The following is a 20,930-nucleotide window of genomic DNA, read 5'->3' on the forward strand; positions in this document are numbered from 1 at the left end:
AATGTACAAGCAAAATTCAGATCTTTATAATTTGGCTATTGACAATAGAATAAAAACGCGGGATAAAATATTTGTAGTAAAAATGAAAATGATCGAAATTTTATAATAATAATGAAAAGTATAGTGTAAAATTTGCCTAAAATTATTCCTTACATTATTCGAATTACAGGGAAAATTTTCTTGCAAATGAACTGATATCAGAAGAAAGATAATTTTTTTTTTTTTTTTTTTTTTTTTAATTTTCAAACAGTACAAGAAAATTTTTTTTTACGCTAAAATATTTTTTGAAGTTTTCAAGAAAAAATAAGACCGTCAAAATTTCGCTTGATTGTTGATGAAGTAATATTTCAAAAATAAAACAAGACCTACTTTATGTTTTTATGAGCTCAATTTTGCAAAATTTCATAGCTTTATGTACAGTAATTTGCCCTGTAGAGCGCCAAAACAAACATAAATACATTCTCCTCCATTTTATGATATAACATCCATAGAATATGTTTATTTATTGTAACAAATAAAACATTTAATAAAGAAATCTAAAAGAAAAAAAAAGGCCAGTTTTTCAATTATAATAAAAATAAAATACTTATTCATTTACTGAGATTCATTTTGTTTTCATATAGGGTAAGCAAAAAAAAAAAAAAAAAACTTACTATAAAACGTTAGCTAAAATAACAGTTGCAGAAAATAGTACAATTTTTTATCATTATACAGTTTTTTTTTAAAAAATTTAATAGCTGAGGAGATAGGGCAGCTAGTCCATAAACATGAGTAATGTACCAAAATTATTTTAATAAAATTTATTACCGTTATTTGCGATTCAATCACTTATTACATGCATTGAAATTTATGTTTATTATTTTAATATTAAATTAATATTAAATATTACATTTCAAAGGACATCTGCATTATGTGACTTTGGAATGTATGCAAAATCAAGAGAAAAATTGCTTGTCCAATTCCAAATAAATGAAACTTTAAAATAATTGTACACAGCTTTAAAATTCATATTTAAAATAATAAGTTTTACAATTGTTAATATAATGTTGTTTTATTGAAAGGAGTAACTCTTACATTGCATATATTATATTTTATAAATATTAATAAGCAATATATATATATATATATATATATATATATATATATATATATATATATATATATATATATATATATATATATATATATATATATAGAGAGAGAGAGAGAGAGAGAGAAAGAAGTATGCTTATTATTTTAATATTAAAACTATATTTAATATGTAATTACAAATGACGTCTGCATTGTGTAACTTGAGGATGTATTCAACATAAAGGGACAAATGCATTGAAAAAACCTAAGCAAATCAAACTTCATAATAACTGCGAATGGTTTTAAAATTCATTTTTAAAATAAATTTTACAATTGTTTAATATATTGTTTCTTATTTGATAGAAATGATATATAATAAAGAAATATATTACATATAATAATGTGAAATGTTATGAAACAAGATTGGAATAACTTACTTCACGCTTCAGTGAAACGGCGTGAAAATAAAACAAAATATTCCTAAATTCTTCATATTATTTTGAAATATTTGAAGCATCATAAATTCGCTGCAACACATTTTAAGAAACAACATATAACTTAAGATCAATCGAACTTCCAAAACATTCTTATTTGCATTTTATCAGCAAGTGTTACATGAAATTATTTGGCTTTCTGACTTTCTATTACTCCTATCACGCAAGGCAACGCTGTCTTTCCATAAATATTTTAAATTCTTGTCATAAAATAATGGCAACGGAAGTTTGGGCAAAAGCCGTAATCATTAATTTTTAAATTGTCTTTAATGAGAAATGAGCTACGAAAGATTAGCTCATGTGATTAAAAATTTATTATTCTTTGTTTTATTCAAATATAGAACAGAAAAAAATGTTCTCTAAGTTATTGTACATTTCTAATAAGTTAGTGTGATGTTATGCCGATTGTTAGGAAAATCAAAAAAGCACGCGAGGTATAAGCTGTCATGTAACTCTTTAAAAATCGTTTGCTGTTTCTTGTTATTGCTATAACGGTTTTCAGTTTTCACTAAATGAGTTTTCAAAAAATTACCAAAAATGTGTATTGCGTATAATTTGGTAATGTTCGGAGATTTTTAATGATATCAGAATTCTAACTTTGAACTATAAAAATTGTAAAAATGCCGTGAAAGGCAAATACGATTAAGAATTTCAAACTGACTAATTAGAATTTATTATAAATTCATAAAAAGTCCAACTTTAATTGAGAAGTACTACATACAGTTGCCAAAATTTCAACAATGTGCATGCGAAACTCATGTCATTTTAAATTTGAAAGTACCGACCAGAAGTCTTTAATCAATTTATAAAAATGGCAATGCTAATAGAGAAGATAAAATTTATTTAGAAACTAAAGGATAAATATAATATTTCAGACCTTTATCGAAGGAGGATAGTATTTTAAACTTGATTTCATCTGACTTAACTATGTTAACCATTGTACATAATAATATATACATTATAATGCTTACAGAAACAATAACAATTCTTCTCTGTCTGTCACATAGTAAATCGTCATAGAACAGGTTTATTTCCTTTTTTTCTATAAATATCTTTCGCATAACTTTTATTTACAGACTATCTGTCTTTCGGGACCAGCTGGTTTGTCGAAATTTATGTTCGTTAAAATTTAAATTAAATATTTTGTATAACTTGATCTCTTAATAACTCATTCTAACTCATTTTTGTGTTCATAACTTTAATGAAAACCTTATACTGTTCTTTTCATTGTACTCTGTATCTCTCAAATTTTCTGTCAGCTCTCGTAAAATTTCAATTTTAAATTGAAAAGGAAATGCTAAAACTAAATAAGTTTTTTTTTTTTAATGTGATTTTTCAAGAAAAACTTTTTGATTCATCATAAAATTCAGTTTTACATTCGAAAAGATTTCAGTGATGTAAATAATACTATTTTATTTTGTTTCAGTCACTAACTGTATATCTGAAAAAGTTATAAAGTCTAAGTTTCATACTGCCCTTCTATGCTAGTAATCATATTGTTTGACACTCTTTTGAATTAAAAAAACGTTTCTGTCTTCTTCCGTCAAATCTGACTGAGTAATGAAGTTTTCAATATTATCAAAATTTTGATGAGATAATCAATAATTTCATAATTATAGACTAATAAGCCTTGGGGAAACCCCAAAACCTGATTGACGTATCTCCTTTGAGAAATCTGGTAAAAAATCTGGCTTCTTTATTGGATAGTAATATTAAAATTTTCTTAATTCAACTTAATTTTTATTCGCAATAGAATGGACCTTCCTTTTTAATTAAAATGGTAAGAAACTAAAGAACATTTAGAGGCTCTAAGTACATAAAATATTATTCTTTAATTCATTTAGATATTTTCCCCCATCAGATATATACACATATTATTAAAGATTTAAAAATTAGCTGCTTTAGTTAAAAATTAGCTTACCCGGTAAGTGGATATCCTGCATATTAACAATGTTTGCTTTAAATAATGTAGAATTATTAACTATATAGATATTTTAAAAGTTCGTAGAAACTTTTTCCTTGCACTTATGTTTCTTGAAAATATAATCTTTAATGTTTATTTTGCTTCTTTCTGACAAATGCCCAAAATTACACTTTTGTAGGTTTAGTTTGCAATTACCTTTCAATCCGAGATTTTGTCAACGATGGCAACACATTGATAAAAGCTAATTTTCCTCATGGATATGTAGATTAACTTTGATTTGTATTTTGTGCGAATTAAATTCCTGGAAAATATGGTTAAATATTTTTGGAAAATTAATTTTAAAAAGAAACTTAATTATCATTGAAAAGATATATATATACATATATTTAATTTTAAGATTACGTAAACAATCATTTTTATACTGTAATATTTAGGTAACTCTAAGTCAAACGGTCTAGCCTGTAGTGCACCAAAGCACACATACACATACATACATCTTTATTAAAAAGTATCTATTAGCACAAAACGTCAAGCAATATTATTACAATATCTGCTTGATGTTAGCCGGCGTTCAGAATGTCGGAATACATCATGGAGATATACAATATCTTGTACTAATGGGATAAAAATGTAATAGCAATCTAAAGATATTATCTTGTTCAAAGAAGAATAACATGGCATAGCATTCTGAAGAGAAGAAAGAAATGACACTAATTGTATAAAAGTAGCGCAATTCAAAATACGCAATCTGATGATAGAAAACTATTTAGAACATAAATATCTAATAATAAAACCCATGAAGTAACAAGGTAAACAAGTACAATGCAATTAATATACCTCCCTTGCCCTCCCCCAATCGCGAAGTCGTCGGAAAAATATTTTGGTCTTTCGACACTTAATGAAAGGAATTTGAATCAGGAATGCTTTATGATTACTTCAAAGTCATATAGTATATAATAATATATAGTTTTTGAATCCATAAATGTACTTATGAAAAATTACGTGTCTATATCTTTTTATTGTATTTAGCAATATATTCTTGACGCATCAATTTTCTAAAGAAAAAATTCGACTAATCATGCAGCTGACTAAATCATGCAGCTTTGAATTTCAATGATTAATGTTTAGGCAAAGATTTTGGTTGTCTAAATACGGTAATTACGATCATTTATATGAAAATAAGCTTCATCCGTTTGTTGTTGTTGTTGTTGCTAATCTCCATGGTCTGACGTAGTCAGACCAAATCCAAAAATCCGTTGACAAAAAGAAAGTCAAAAACGAGGAAGGGAGAAGAATAAATTTCTCCCCAATGAAATCCTAGACAGTCCAGAATATGTTCAGCAGAGGCCTGATGCTGGAAGCATTTCGGGCAAAGAGGGTAAAACTTTTCACCCTGAGAAAAGAAAAGACATTTAAGGTGGCCACTGGCAAGGCGCGACAGGCAAGTGTTGGTTTTTCTATCACAAGGAAGATTTAAGGACTGTCCCGGCTTATTGGCTCTATACCAATCATGAGTAGGGGGAACCATCCAATTCTTCTTATTTAGGAATTTCGCCTGAGAGAATTCATCCGTTTGTAGAAGTTTCACACAAGTTTGCTGGCGGGAGGGTGTCCCTGGGCGGAATGGGTGAAGTACGTCGGGAGCTTGCTCCTGGTAGGGTCACCCAAGGCGTGAAGGCCATTCCACTATGCCCAGCTAAAATCTGCAGGCGAAGGAGCTAAGACAGTCTTCTACCTCCTGGTGCTCCAGTCTTTTGACTCACAGAAGCTGCACTTCCCTCCCCATGAATCATCCGTTTGTAGAATATTCCACTGAAAACCAGTTTCAACTGCCTTTCGTGTTTGGAACTGCACTACAGATATTTTCAGAAACTGCAATTCCATTTGCGCAGCTTGTAAGGAATAGATTTTTTTTAAATTTTTTTATAGATAATATCTAAGAATTTCTTGCATCTTCATGAAACAGTATCACACACACAAATATATATAATTAGAATCGATAAACTAACATAATTTATTCCCAATGAAAGAAGTATGTTAAAAATATTACAAATTATAATATACAAATATTATACATTTTTGGAAATGTACTAATATTAAATATAAATGATTTATCAGTGAATTTTTTATTATCTTTGATGGATGAATATATATATATATATATATATATATAAATTATCCCTCGTCTTATATAACATGAGATATGGATAGGGAAAATATTTTTTTTACAGTGCTAATATATTACTAAGATATTCGGATAGGGATTTCTGACGCATGTCAATCACAAGTAAGGGAAATACAGGGATCTTTAAAAAAAAAAATGTGCTTATTGGGCATTTTTTTAGGACTTCACGCGGAGCGTGAGAATGTGTCGGTGTTTAGCCGATTCAGCAATTTTATAAAGCTTCTCTTGAATTTATTAAGTAGAGAAAGTGGATTTGGATCACGAAATAAGAGAATATTTTAGAATGAAGTTACTATGAGCTAAATTAAGATAAAACCTTGGAAATTAATTAAATTGAAATTAAAGTTTAAAATATCATTACACACACACACACACACATATATATATTATTGATATGATATTTCAGAATTATAATGTTACTGAGAGAATTATTTTATCCAGACTTAAAATAAAGGACAAACTTTAAAGATTTCTTTATCTTGTCGGAGATTAACAGTTTAAAAATACAGAAATATGGTGAGTGTCAGAAGAAAGTAATGATTGAACCCATGATTGAAAAAAAAATGTTTTATTTCAAATATATTATTGACTTATAATGTAAAATAGATATGTACAATTGTTAACTTATTCTTGTAGGATATAACAACTTGCATATGTTTAATTAAATCAAAATGCAAAAAGAAATCATTCAACTAAATCAGAAAGGCATCAGATTTTATGCGCAAGAAAAAAAAAAAAAAAAAAAAGAAAAAAAAAGAAAGAAAAAGAAAAACCGACAAAAACAGTAAAAGCTGTAATATTAATATTTTGTTGCAGTCTTTTAGACTTTATCACGGTCTAGGCATAGCTGTGACAAGTTTTCTTGTTACTTCGGTCTATCAAAATACATAACTATCAAATATTCTTAACTATAAATATATTCTTACTATCAAAATACATAATAATAAAATTATTTAAATTTAATTAACTATTTACAGATAGTTTTAAATAATATCTACTTATTTTTATTCAAGTATAAATGTTTATTCTTTTAATACTTAAATTATAATTTAATGTTTAAAGGAAAAGTAAAAACGTAACATTAATGGCTACAGATAATTTAACTTGCTTGTATCTTTTTCAAATATTTATTTCTCAAATTCTTGGATTTTAATAATAATAAATTATCAATTCTAACTCAACGAAGCTGTATTTATATCAAAAATTGAAGGCAGCAGCTGATATTTGTTAAATATGTAAGCAAACGTCCCCAACTGCAATAATCAAAAGAAATAGTAGACAGCAGATGTTAATTTATTGAATGCGTAGCCAGAGGTTCAAATTTTAATAATAATTTAAATTCGAAAAAAGGCAGAGAAAGTAAAGATTTTGCTGCGTCTTATATTGCCCTTTAAGTAATTAAAAATAATATAGATATATTTTGAAGTTTAAATGTCTATGAATGCGGATACTGCAAATGTATCGGAGACTGAAAATGAAATCCCGTTAGAATTACTATACAGGGAAGCGTCAAAATTGATATTAAAAATTGCAGTTGTTTATTATCAAGTATTGTTAGCTGAAAATAATATTATTGCATCAGAATCTTCAGCTTCAATTTCTAGAGAATCAATTTTGTTGGGTGAAGAAATTTATCAAAATACTCTTGACATGCTCTCTGAAAAAATTATTGTGTGTGATGACGAATTTATTCATGCAAATGAAAGATGTGACGAAGAACTTTTTGAAAATATTGAAGATAATGCTTCATTAGATGAGTATGAACCTGAAGAAAAAAAAAAGAAAAGAAGTAGAATATATTTTTTTTGATTATAAAATCAAAGCCATCAACATCGCAAGTACTATTACTATTTTTTAAAAATTAAATTATAATTTAAGTATTAAAACAATAAACATATATCCTTGCATAAAAATAAGTAGTGTATCAATTAAAACTATCTGTAAATCATTAATTAAATTTAAATCATTTAATTTTTTTAAATGTATCGGAATTTATAATTTTTTTCTTTTAAAATTTTAATTTTATAATTACGTATTTTGATAATAAATATTTATTTTTGAATACAAAATTAAAAACATAATAATTAAAAGTATTTGCAAATCTTTAATTGAATAGGAGTTATTAAAAAAGAAAAAGTAAAAGTAAAAAAATTCGTGGCCATGTTCGAACCTCACCTACCACATACGAGACGGTTACCTAGACAACCATGCCATCGGGATCATCGAGATGGGAGTCAAGTTATCAGTATATAAGCTTTACCAAAAGTTTGAGGGCCATTTTCTCGAAATTCACTGGCCATTGCATTTTAATATTTTCATGAATGAACATTCTAAATGTATACTATCATTTTACTAAATCTCATCCCAATCTCAGATTTCAATCCTGTGCTTTTCACTTGTGAGACAATGGTTGACCTCACTCAAAATTTGTTAGCGAATTCAAAAATAGGTTGATCAAATCTGGCAACATCTGTACCACATGGAAAGCATGGTTTGATTTTGTTTACAAATTGGTGTGAATCGGGAAAATTTTCCGGTTTTTTTTACAAGTACAATAACGACAAAAGTCCCTTTTAAACATGTTTGATATAAGATTAATTAGGGAAATTGAGGAAGAAGAATCTTCTGCTACCGAAAATCCTTTGCTTGTTACGCCTGGTTGTATTGTATCATCAGATCCTGGATTTATGAGGTATGAGTTGCTAACCAGTTTGCTGGTCATACGTAAACAATGACTTATAGTAAAGAAAAAGTCCTGCACAATAATAATCATACATCTTGAAATTCATTAGCCAATTCATTTTGAATCAGCTTCTAAATTTGCTTCCTTTTTTTCATAACTTTGATCAATAAAGATTTAATTTGCCAATATTTTTGTCTTTATGCCTTTCTCGCTATAAATTTTTTTAAAATTTAAATTTCGTTTTTTTTTTTCCCCTATTTTTGAGCTTGAAATTTATCTTTTACAAAGTTTTTCTAACTGATACATAAAACCATGGAATTTAGGAAGTAAGTAAGTGGAAACTAGAGTGTTCCAGAACACCACATACCCTCTATGTACATGAAATCTAATATTGAGGGATAAGTTTCATTGGTGTGATATAAATGTTTGGAGTAGGATGTCAGATTCTAGTGATGTTCTTTTCGTTTGGCATAATCCAAAATTATAAAATGTGTTAAGAAAACAAACATCTTATATTGGATAAAACCAGATGTTAAAATAATAACTAAAACTCAAAAATAAAATTATAGATTAAATAATAGATTCTGTTAAATGATGAATAGGATGATGTTTTTGGAAATAAAATACTTGCCATTTATTTATTTAATAAAGAACTTTGTATCATAAACATAAAACATTTTTATGTTCCTACATCAGTTTCACTAACTCTGTTTACCATTAATTATTGAAAGGGAAAAAAATTATTATTTTTGAAACTTATTTTTAATTTAATAGAAATTTTTTAGAAAATATTCTTGTGTGCATCTGAGCTATTCATATTTCTATGGATTTATATAAGCACTTTTTTTAAGGAAAGTATTTATTAATTTTGAATTTAAATTTATAATCCCATTTGACAAGAATGGAATTATGGGTAAGCTAAACTGTTATATTATACTGTTAAAGCAATTTATTGAGATAAAGGCAAATACATTCTGTGACATTTATATTTACAACTGATTTTAATCTTGAATTTAATAATCTTTTGATTGATACAGTTAATTTATAGATGCATAGTTATAAGCAAATTAATAATATTATTTTGTAAAAAGATGTGCATTAAAGAATATAGTAAGGCTTTGTCAAGTTCCCATTTTCAAATAACTGACATTCTGCGTCTTTATATTTACTGGATACTAAATCTCACCTTAAGTTACAACTATTGTGCTGTTCTTTTTTCTACCAAGTTTTGTACATAATTTTTTTTATATTTTGTGATAATTTTAAATTGTTTATTTTACTACACCACTTTCTAAAGTAGTATTTCAAAACAAGTCATATAAATTTTATGAACAGATGAAGTGTTTTCTATTAACTTGAATTTTGGACTCTAATATATATTATTCCATAACATAGAGGTCATGGAACCTGGATTGATGAAAATGAAAAAATATGTGCTACTGTTGCTGGAACTGTTGAGAGAATAAACAAGCTGTATTCTGTAAGGCCACAAAGATCACGGTGAGTCTTTTTACATATGCATATTTAAAGCTATTCTGTGTAAATTCAATGTGCAATATGCACTTCTTGATACTTTTAGATCTTTTAAAATATCCATGTTTAAAGCTATATTTCTACATCTATGCTCAAGCTTATCTATGCTAAAACTTTTTTTAATATAATGTGTGTGTGTGTGTATATATATATATATATATATATATATATATATATATATATATATATATATATATAATCTTGATATGCCTTTTTAAAAACTTCCTTGCAAATTTAATTTTTTACTAAATGCATCTTGATGCATCAAATGTATTTAAATATACATGTTTAAAACTGTACTATAAATGAATGTAAAATTGAGCTACAGTATCAAAATATCCTAAAATTCATAATAAATACAAAAATTGAAGTATTTTTGTCACCATATTCTTGCTACCACTAAATAATCATGTTAAGATTTTAGTAGATATTTTAAAATATAACTATTATTAAAATATTGCACAAAAAGCAATACATATCACTGGAAAATATCAAATGCAAAAAGGCCTGAATTTATAATTTTCATTCAGGCTTTTATACTTTCAGAATAAGAAACTTCTGGAAAAAGGTACATGAAATAATTTTATGAAACTTGTGAAAAGTAAATATAATGTGATTCATAAGCTGAAATGTAAATACTTTTGTCTCCATCTCATTAAAGTAGAAATGTTTTTGCATTAAAATTAAGTAACCCCTGAAGCATTAAGATACATGTATATGTATCTTAATGCCTCAGGGTTTTTTTAAAAAATCAAATCTGTAATATTTGCATCTTGTTTTATTATCATTGCTTATTAAATAGTTGTTAATCAATAGGGTATTGTATTATGTAACACAAGAAATATTTCTAATGATGTAAATTGAATCTTGTGTAAATTATATGATGACATGACATGTTGTTAAATTATCCTTGGAAAGTACTGATCAAAATTATAAATTATATAGCTAGAATCAATAGAAATTATGTGTAAAACAATGAATATAAAATTTAAGATTTAACATAGATGTAATATATTATATAGAGTTTGAGGAAAATAATTACTTCTGGCAATGATTTGGATATTTATTACTTTAACAAAAAAAGTTTCTATGCTGTCTTTTTTAAATTAATTAAATACATTTTTTCAGTACTTTATTGGTTAATGGTTTGATTTTAGATATTTTTTTTTTTTTTTTTTTGGTTTTGGTTTTTTTGACATCATAAAATATTTGCATACCTGCTATAAAGGTTTACTTTTGAATGCATATTACACTGATTTAATAAAACAACAGATATAATTTTCAAACCCCACAAAATAAATTTAAAATTTGTTTATTTGGGGGAAAGAAAAGAAAAATTTCATTGTATCATTAATGGGCCAAATGTAATCAGTAACAACATAATTTAACAGTACAGGAAAAGGCACAAACATAACAATACTGTTATATATGTACTGTTATATATTATACATACAATACTGGTATATATGTATCTTGCTAATGTACTTTAAATTGACTATATGGTAGAAAAATTTAAAAATCAGTATTTTTATTGTTAATTATATATTTAAACTGAAAGTAAACCAATTTCATGAAAGTCATTGTATTGTCATGAAATTGTTAAAGCATGTGTGTCATCATTCACCAGTATTGTGTTCATCTGTGAAATTCTATATGTAGTAAATATGAGTTGCCATATAGTATTTCTGATTGCAATTCATTTAATTATTAATTTTAGTTATAATGGATTATTTTAATGATTAATTTTAGTTATAATGGTGAAGTTGGTGACGTAGTTGTTGGAAGAATAGTAGAGGTGCAGCATAAAAGATGGTTAGTTGATATAAATGCTCGCTTGAATGCTATTTTATTACTATCTTCTGTTAATCTGCCTGGTGGTGAATTGGTAAGTAATATTTGCAACTTATCTGATTAATTTATTCTTTTTTAATTGATAATTTTATGTTTTACTTTTTAAAAAATTATTATTGTTTTTAAGAGAAGAAAAACAGAAGAAGACGAATTAATGATGAGGCATCACTTAGAAATTGGAGATCTGATTAGTGTATCCTTTTACAACTTGTAATTTTTTATGATTGTACATTATTCTCTTGCATTTTCTTATAAGTTTGAATTTTTTGATGAATAATAAAAAAAAAACTTTCCTTTATTGATAATTATAGGCAGAAGTACAATCAGTATTTTCTGATGGTGCATTGTCACTACATACAAGAAGTTTAAAGTATGGAAAAGTAAGTGATACTAAATTTGTTGATAGTGAGACCAATTAAATTTTAGCAAATAAATAAATAAAATAAGAAAGAAAAAAAAGAAAGCAAGAAAGAGAGGAATATGATATATGTAACATTGTTTTTATCTAGTTTTCATATAAAGTTAAATAACATAGTTTTTCTTGAATCTGAGAATATTAAGGAAATGTAAATATGATTTTTTAAAAAAAGACTTCTTTATTTTTCATAACTGAGCAACCCATGAATCCTTAGATAATTTACAATAATAATAATTATTATTATAAGGAAACAATGGTACTGCCTGTTTTAATTAAGGTCAAAATTTGAGAATAATCAAATACTGAAGATAATGAATTTCAGTTTTAAATTCTTAATATGAGTTAGTATTCATTATTATGACTTTGATTTATTTTGGTAATTAAGTTTTAAGATATAGGAATAAGCCTGTTTTCAAAACTGCTTAATAGTTATTAATTATAACATTTCATTAATAAAAATTAATGCTTTTTTTAAAAAAAATTTAATCAAAATAGTTTGTTATTCACTAATGTGAGTTCTTTTCTTTATGTATTACAATATCATTTTTTTCTAAAAGTAAAAAAAAAAATGTTTATGTGAAACTAATCACTATTTCTAAAAATAAAACTTTATTTTTTTTCTTTAAGCTTTCACAAGGGCAGTTGGTGAAAGTGTCACCTTCTTTGGTTCAGCGAACCAAAACTCATTTTCATAATATTGTGAGTGGTGTGCAGTTAATTTTAAGTAATAATGGTTATATTTGGATTGCTCCAACATCAGGAGAAGATGTTGAAACTGGTGGCTATGTACAAAATTTAGAAGTAAGTCTTGTTTATTTTCTGTTTATTAATATATTCATTTATAAAATCTGGTGTTGTAAGCACTAGTATTTTTATTGTAAGCACTAATCATGATATAGCTGAAATTTTTAAAATACTTTATCCATGGGTGTTTAAAAAATATATATTTATTAATATGAATTATTTGTTTGTTGAATTGAATGTGGGAAAAAAAACAAAAACATTTCCACCATTCAAAGGATAAAAGATCTAACAAATGATAAAAAAAGTTTGATAATGTTCTGTATTCTCTCTCCATAAAAATTATATTTTATAAATTATCATTTTTTAATTCCATAACATTCTAATATGTTTTATAGAAATTTAAAGCCATTGCATTCTTTTTTAGATTATATTTTAGAATAATATCAATTGGATTTTCAGAATAATATCAATAGACATAAAAAAAATATTCATATTGTAATATTTAAGAGATTGCAAAATAGAATTGAAAATTGAAATCAGTATCTGTGTATTCTTTACCTTGGGACATAAGCTCATCCTGATTTTTTTTATTATAAAAAGAAAGTAAGAAAAAAAACCTTTAAGTAATCGGAAATAAAATTTAAACAATGAAATTTATTTAAACTCTTCAAAAGCAAATTCCATTATTTGTTTCTAAAAATAATGTAATATGAGAAAGGAAGGAGAAAATGAATAAAAGCTTCTTCCCTAAAATTAAAGTTAAATGAATTTTTCAACATTACTTATGTTGCAGGATTGTTTTAGAATTTTTTTAATTACGACAAAAGAGACAAGAATAACGAAATTTATATTTAAAGAATAATATATTATTATTATATATATTATGTATATATAATATAATTTTTTAAATATTTTGTGTTATCTTATTATTGTTGTCAGCTGAACTCATGGTCAAATCCCCCTCCCCTTCATTTTAAGTGTTGTAATATCATTTCATAGTACTGTAGTATGCATCTAAAAGAACTTGAATTGGCATTTGCGTTAGGGACACAAAGCTTAAAAGGAAAAGAGAAGGGGGAGGGAGAATATAAATGTGTTTTTATTTCAAAAAGTTGTGAAATTATAATAATTTGTTTTATATTTATGTTCATTGAAGTAGTGAATGGGCTTTATCAATTAAATTTGATTTTGTAAAACATTTTTTTAACTTAAAATGAGTATTGCAAAAGTTGTTGAGACCTCTTGAATCCAATTTAAAATATGATTTTAAAAAAAATAGAAAATATTTTTGCTAATGGCACATGAAAATGAGAAAAATATAGCTATAATATGTATGAAAATGATTTAGTCAAATATTAATAATAAATTCATTATAGATGAAAAAAGGATAGTTTAAGACATCTGTAGTAGTTTTTATTGTAATCGAACATTAAAATTTTTTTAAGCAGATTAATTCATTATCTTAGCACAAGTGCATGTTAAGTGATGTACCATTTTTTCTTATGATATAAATTAGTCAATATTAATCTGTCCAGTGTTTTTGAATCTGCATTAAAATATGAATTTTTTGGATATATATAGTTTATATATTTCAGCAATTTTTCCCAGCTAAATAAAATTTGTAACATCATGATTCGTTACAATTTTTGTTCTTTTTGTTGTCTATCAACAACTTTATGGGTTATGAATATACTTCAATAAAGAATATACAATTTTATATGAATGGTCCTAATTATATATAATTAAGAATTTAACAATTAACGTTTAAAATTTGTTTCAGTACATTTCCAAATCAGATCGGGAAAATATTGCAAGATTGAGAAACTGCATTCTAGCTTTAACTGCCCATAATAAGCTATTATCTGATACAATAGTCCTTTATGCATATCAAGAGTCTATGAATTATGAAGTAAGTATGAAAGATTTGTAATACTCTAAATTCCTTCAAAACCAGGAGATAAATTGTTAGTGAATGAAAAATAAGTATTTTTGTTTTGTTTCAATTCAAATATAAATGCATCTTTGTCTTTATCTAAATGCTTCAAGTTAAAAATAAATGTATACATCAAGGATGCCAAACTCTATGGCCACATGTGGGCCACAATAATTATTTTTGTCCCTCTGTAAACATCTTTCCATATGTCATGAAATTTTTAATAAAATTTCTTAGCTTAACTTTTAAAATTCTTAATTATATATAATTATTAATAAACACAACATTCAGTAATTGGTTACTAGACTAATTACATTGATATTCCATCCCCCCCCTTTAATAGTGCAAATATTTTTTTGTTAAGAAAAGGTTTATTTGATCTTCTTCATTGATTCATTATTAATAAAAAAAAAATAGCAAATGGAAGTAACCTTATACAATGAAGATAATCAAGATCCAATGTCATTCATATGTGAAGGCTAAATTTATGGAATTCTAGGACTTTTGAAAATGTTAGCCAATCAAGTTTAAAAACAGTGAAAATTTTTGCATAAAAATTTGGAAGTACTTGCAGCACAAGCAGTTATTTTCATTTATGGAAAATAATAAATCTCATGTGAGATCCAAATTTTTAGCATTTACCTTGGATCAATTTTGAAATTAATAATTGTGTACAAGATAATCTCAGAAGTGAAAAAAAAAAAAAAAAAAAAAAAAAAGATTTTGATAGAGAAAAATGTCATATGTCAGAACATATTTTTAATTTTGTCTTCTCCCCCGCCCCTAATATTGTGTTAATTTAATAAATATATGTTGTTGTTTGTCCATGCATACTTTTAAGTTTAGTATTCTTGGTTTACATTTTTTTTAATCTACCATAATTTTTCCTAATGTATTCTGCAATTTATACATTCTGATATATTTTGTGAATTTTATTATGATACAAAAATCTTTTTGTCAACTTTTAATAATTTGAATATCTATTTTAGCCAAAACAGCTTCTGAAACCTGAGATCATGAAAGAAGTTGTTGATGCTGTGTTGCAAAGAATAGAATTAGAAGGTCAATAAATTGTATATTACAATTTGTTTGTCTTTAGGCATTTTGTACTACTGTATATAATTTATAAAAAAATTTTATAATGTTTATTTATTTATTTAAAGAGCTGTCCTTATCTCATCTGCATTTGTTTAATTATTAGCTTTAATTTAAAAGATTTGTAAATGAAACAAATAGAACTTTGCAACATCTATATATATACTATTAGTACCTGCACAGCATTGCCTGTAGCATAATATCCAAGAGGAAAAATTAGCTTTAGACTTTAGTCTAGCCTCCACCCGATATGAGATGGGAATGTCATGCGGGATAAAAAAAAATATTTGGAAATCATCAAAAATAACTACAAAACAATTTTTTTATCCTCCACATTCAAGAATATTTAGGGCTAAGCTTTAATATACAGTCATTTTGCACTTTGTGAGGTTGGTAGCGTTTCGGTTGCACTTTGTTTCCTGTTACATGGCCGCTATTTTTTTTTTATGTTACTGTCTGCTACTGTATTTCGATCTTTCCTGTTCATTTCCCTTGATTTTTTCCTCCTGCACATACGTCTTCTGCTTACTTTCATTATTTTCGATTTAATTTTTTTTTTGCATGTATTTCATTTTACTGCATTTATTGACTTTATTTCTATATTTCCGTAAATTTGCTGCAGTGTTCCTCGGAACCTTTAGGTTATTAATATTAAAACTTTTCTAGTTAATCTTTATGCAGAAAGAGTAATTAATATACCTAGAAAATATTTTCTATCACCAAGAAGAAGAAAAAATGATGTATTTGCCAGTTAAAACCAATTTCTCCCTATTTTTACGAGAGGAAAGAAAGAGAGATATGACTTGAAAAATATTTCCTATTACCAAGAAGGAAAAAAAAAAGATGTATGAGCCAATTAAAACCAATTTCTACCTATTTTTGAGAGATCAGCAAAGGTTAATGTACTCCAATGTTGTTAGGATAGAATTCATTGTTTTTCCATTGATCTTTTGCTATCTTTGTTTTACCTTTAAGTATTTGCTTTAATGTTATCTGTTCTAATCTCAAACTTTATTATGTGACCTCCAATATTGCCTCAATGTGCAAGTTTCTTTTAATCTTATGATACATAAAGTATTATATATCTTGCCAACTATCCCAGCTTCACACCATTTCTGATATCAATTGGTGTCAATTGCAATATTTTTTTAAACATTGTTATTGCATATTATACTTTTTTATTCATATAGTGAATGTTTTGAAAAATGAATTCATTTATTATTATTAAATTTTCTTCATAACATATTTCTCTGTTAAATGACATGACATCACTATTATTAATAACAGGATTTTTTTTTTCCAAAAAATTAACTGTTTTATGAGAAATATTCAACTAGTCTGTAATGTAATTATTCTATTGTAACCATCTATATTGTCACATCTTCATTTGCTTTTTTGTGTAATGATCGTTCCGAGTGTACAGTGTTGTCTAATTAAGCTCTGCTCAGAATGTAAGGAAACATTCTGTTTTGAAACAAATGAGCTACATCAGGATGAGTCTAGTTATTTTTAACTATGATCAAATGATAAGATTGACATAAAATCTCTGAACTTTAGGATGCCCGGCGCCTTCTACAGATGCCGGGCATTTTTCCTCTGAAATACGTTCGTACAACATCCTTCATTCCTTCTTTTCAATTGATTATGTACAGTTCATGTTATCCACATAGTCCTTATGTTCCATGTGCTAGCAAAGCTACTAGGTTCCTGCTGCTAGCAAAGCCGTAGGATGATTTTTTTTTAAGTTAAAAAATTCTGCCCGGTGCCATCCACAGAGGCATCTGTAGAAGGCACAGGGCAGTATGGAAGAAAAAAACAATACTTATCAGTAAAAATTCCTAATTATATGGCGGGAAATGGTAACTGTAACTGTTCCGCGGAAGTATTTGTTTATTTTGTCCGCCATCTTTATTGGTGACTTGGCATTGTTGGCAAAGCTGGGTGCACACTAAAATTCACTTTTACCTTCTTTTTTTTTTTTTTTTTTTAATGAACAAGCATTTTTCTTTAAAATTGCTGTATGAATTTGTAACTTTCAAATGCAATTAATTATCTATTCTTGTTGCACTCTTTCTTTATTATTGATATTTCTACCAATAATAAAGAAGGAATGTTAGTATTCTACAGCGTAGATTTCTGAATCTAGAGTACTGAAATTTGTCACAAACATACTTTGGAGGAAAGAAATACCCGCCTCAGAATTACTGGAGCTATTTTTTAAATTTTTATTTAATTAAAATTAATAGAAATTAATTTTTTTTTGATAATTCAGGAAAATGTAATAGCACAAAAATATTTCTTATATAATTTGAAAATTCAGAATATTATCTTTTTTTATCAATCATGTAATTAATAATGGTGGTCATCATAATAGTTGTTGAAAGAGAATAAGTCCAATCATTCATCTTTAGAAAACAACATTCCAATATCTCCTTTACAGTTTCCCATAATTATTTGAAAAGTTATTTAAAAAGTAATTAAATACCTAGGCCTCATAACAATAAACTATCATACATTATTATATCACAGAATTTTGGGGTAAAAATTTATTAGCTTCTTGCAACAGGTATCTCGTCGAATTTCTTGCTATTTAATGGAGTATTTATATTCAACTAAATCCTTAGAGCAGTTCTCTTATATGTAGTCCCAATCTGGGAACTCGCTGCTTCAATAAATAAGATGAAATTTAAACTTATCCAATATAGAGTATTAAGAATAATGACTAACTTTCCCTACTGGACACATCAGGAATTCTGCCATTCATTCGGATCACGGAATTGAATCAGACAAAGAACATAACAAGAATTTGTTACATATATATAATCAGTACCATAAATCATACAAGTAATAGCTAAACAATATTTTGGCAAAACAAAATCAATGTCCTATTTCTCACCAAAAGTCTGTGATCTCAGATGCCTATCAGACAGGGTAAAAACGGCTTTTACAATGCAGTAAAATATTGTCAAAATCACATTTGGCGAGAAATCGCCCCAAAATAATTCAGCTTTGGCGACCGGATATTATTTTTTCAATAAAAAAACATAGATATCCGTATCTCGCAACAAAATACGGATATATGTCGAGATAAAACATAAGATGGCTTCTCATCTTTGAGCTGCTTTATATATATATATATATATATATATATATATATATATATATAAATCAAATTTAATTATTTTTCAATTGTCAGGTATTTCCCCTTTACTTAGACTAAATTATTAACTGAATAATGAAATTTTTGTCCTCATCTGACAGATTTTTTAAATTTAACACATATAATCTTGTTATTTTGTTGAATTAATTTTTTTTTTAAATTTTTCATCTAAAACGATATGTAATTAACGTTTTTGTCATTTCTAGGTTTCTTGCAGAGTAGAAGTCTGCAATATTGAAACTCTTCTTATTAGTATAATATTAATGTGAAGAATTTTCGGTACTTTCCTTATTATAGCGTCTCCCGGATATCTTTACGACTTTAGGATTACACAAGATCCTTTCTATAATTTACCTAACAGAATAATTGTAAGGAACTACTAGATTTTCTTTAAACAAAGCACATTAGGAGTAATTTTGAAACTCTAAGGACGGAAATGTTGGTACGAAAATTCATTATTTGGATTGAAGAGTGAGCAGTCAGTTAAAATGAAGTTCATTAAATGTTTATTAGTTGTGAGATCTTTATGAATTTATCTTAAGATAAAGAAAAATTGAGATTTAGATAAAATAATGAAAGAACACTTACAAAATATAAATAGTTTCTGTATAAATGTTTGTCATTTATTTTTATGTGTATGATTCTTATCTTCCCACAAGAGAGATAAATTAGAAAACGATTTTCTGTTATTTTATATTTAATCAAATGATGGGAATCAAAGGAATAATCCAATTTATCTGAATTCGTATAACAGCCATATGAATAAATAAATATATGAATTATTCTGTTATTCTATTGAAGTGCAGTTCAAAGAAAAAATTAAGCAATGAAATAAATGACATATATTTATTTCATTGCTTTACTTTAAAGTCATTTATTCATTATGTGTTACATATATCTTTAGTTGAGGTCATTAATAAATGTCCTTAAGCTATTGAAATATTATTCCACGATTGGCTAATTTATGCAGTACACTATCAAGAAATACTCCAACCTAGAATCCCATTTTCTTGCATGCCAAAGCATTGGAAGTTGCACTATCTTCAATATAATACTAAGAAATGAATGACCTTTTATAACAAATCTAAATTTGAGACAAAGATTACACTTAAAAGAATTAGCCAGTTAATAATCCATTCATTTATTGTACATCTGGTAAAATAAATCAGTTATTACAAATTCAAATGTCATTAGTTTATTGCATCTTGAAACATCGGATGGGAAAGTCACTGGAGCTCTATCTATCTGTCTGTCCTGTACACCATTTATTTTCAAGTTATTCGTCATTTGCTGCACTTTTCTTAGACCTCTTCCTTCGTCGCTTTCCACCAGATTTTTTTCCTCCAGAGGACTTTTTCCTTTTGCCTCCAGAAGATTTCCTGCGTTTTTTGCCGCCGCCGGATGATTTTCTACGTCTTTTACATTCGGATACTTTTCCAGTATCGCCAAGATTTTTCAGGATGTTTCGATCCATGGCCATCTTCATTATAGGCTTGATGGTTGCATCCAAAGCTCGGCTATCGATTCCATACTGATTAGCCAGATATTTTTTGAGGTTATTCACCGTGCAGCTATTCATTTTTTGCAGATGTGAAATGGCTTGGAAAACGGCGAGTCCATTTACTGTGGGCCGTTGTTGAGGAAGGGAAGTGGCAGCAGCATTTGCAAAGTTTTGATCCATATTGTTTTAAATTAAAATCTTCTTGGAATTGAATTTATAAATTTAGGTTTATTAATTTTATAAAGAAATCAAACTCTCACCTTCAAAAAACTTTTTGGACTAAAATTATTTCAAAGAATTTCTTTATATTATATCTCGTGTAATGCGATGGCACGATT

The 20,930-nt window shown here is 26.7% G+C and overlaps 1 protein-coding gene across 1 annotated transcript; it reads left to right on the top strand.

The window, feature by feature from the left end:
* Positions 1–8,000: 8,000 nt before the first annotated feature.
* Positions 8,001–15,982, top strand: LOC129988346 (exosome complex component RRP4-like). The gene is made up of 8 exons (XM_056096545.1): positions 8,001–8,366; positions 9,753–9,857; positions 11,640–11,775; positions 11,869–11,934; positions 12,053–12,121; positions 12,787–12,960; positions 14,684–14,812; positions 15,826–15,982. The coding sequence occupies exons 1-8, from the start codon at positions 8,254–8,256 to the stop codon at positions 15,904–15,906; spliced, it is 873 nt and encodes a 290-aa protein (XP_055952520.1). The 5' UTR covers positions 8,001–8,253; the 3' UTR covers positions 15,907–15,982.
* The last annotated feature ends 4,948 nt before the right edge of the window (positions 15,983–20,930 follow it).

This window comes from Argiope bruennichi, chromosome 10 (genome assembly GCF_947563725.1).
Source record: "Argiope bruennichi chromosome 10, qqArgBrue1.1, whole genome shotgun sequence".
Taxonomy (NCBI): Eukaryota; Metazoa; Arthropoda; class Arachnida; order Araneae; family Araneidae; genus Argiope; species Argiope bruennichi.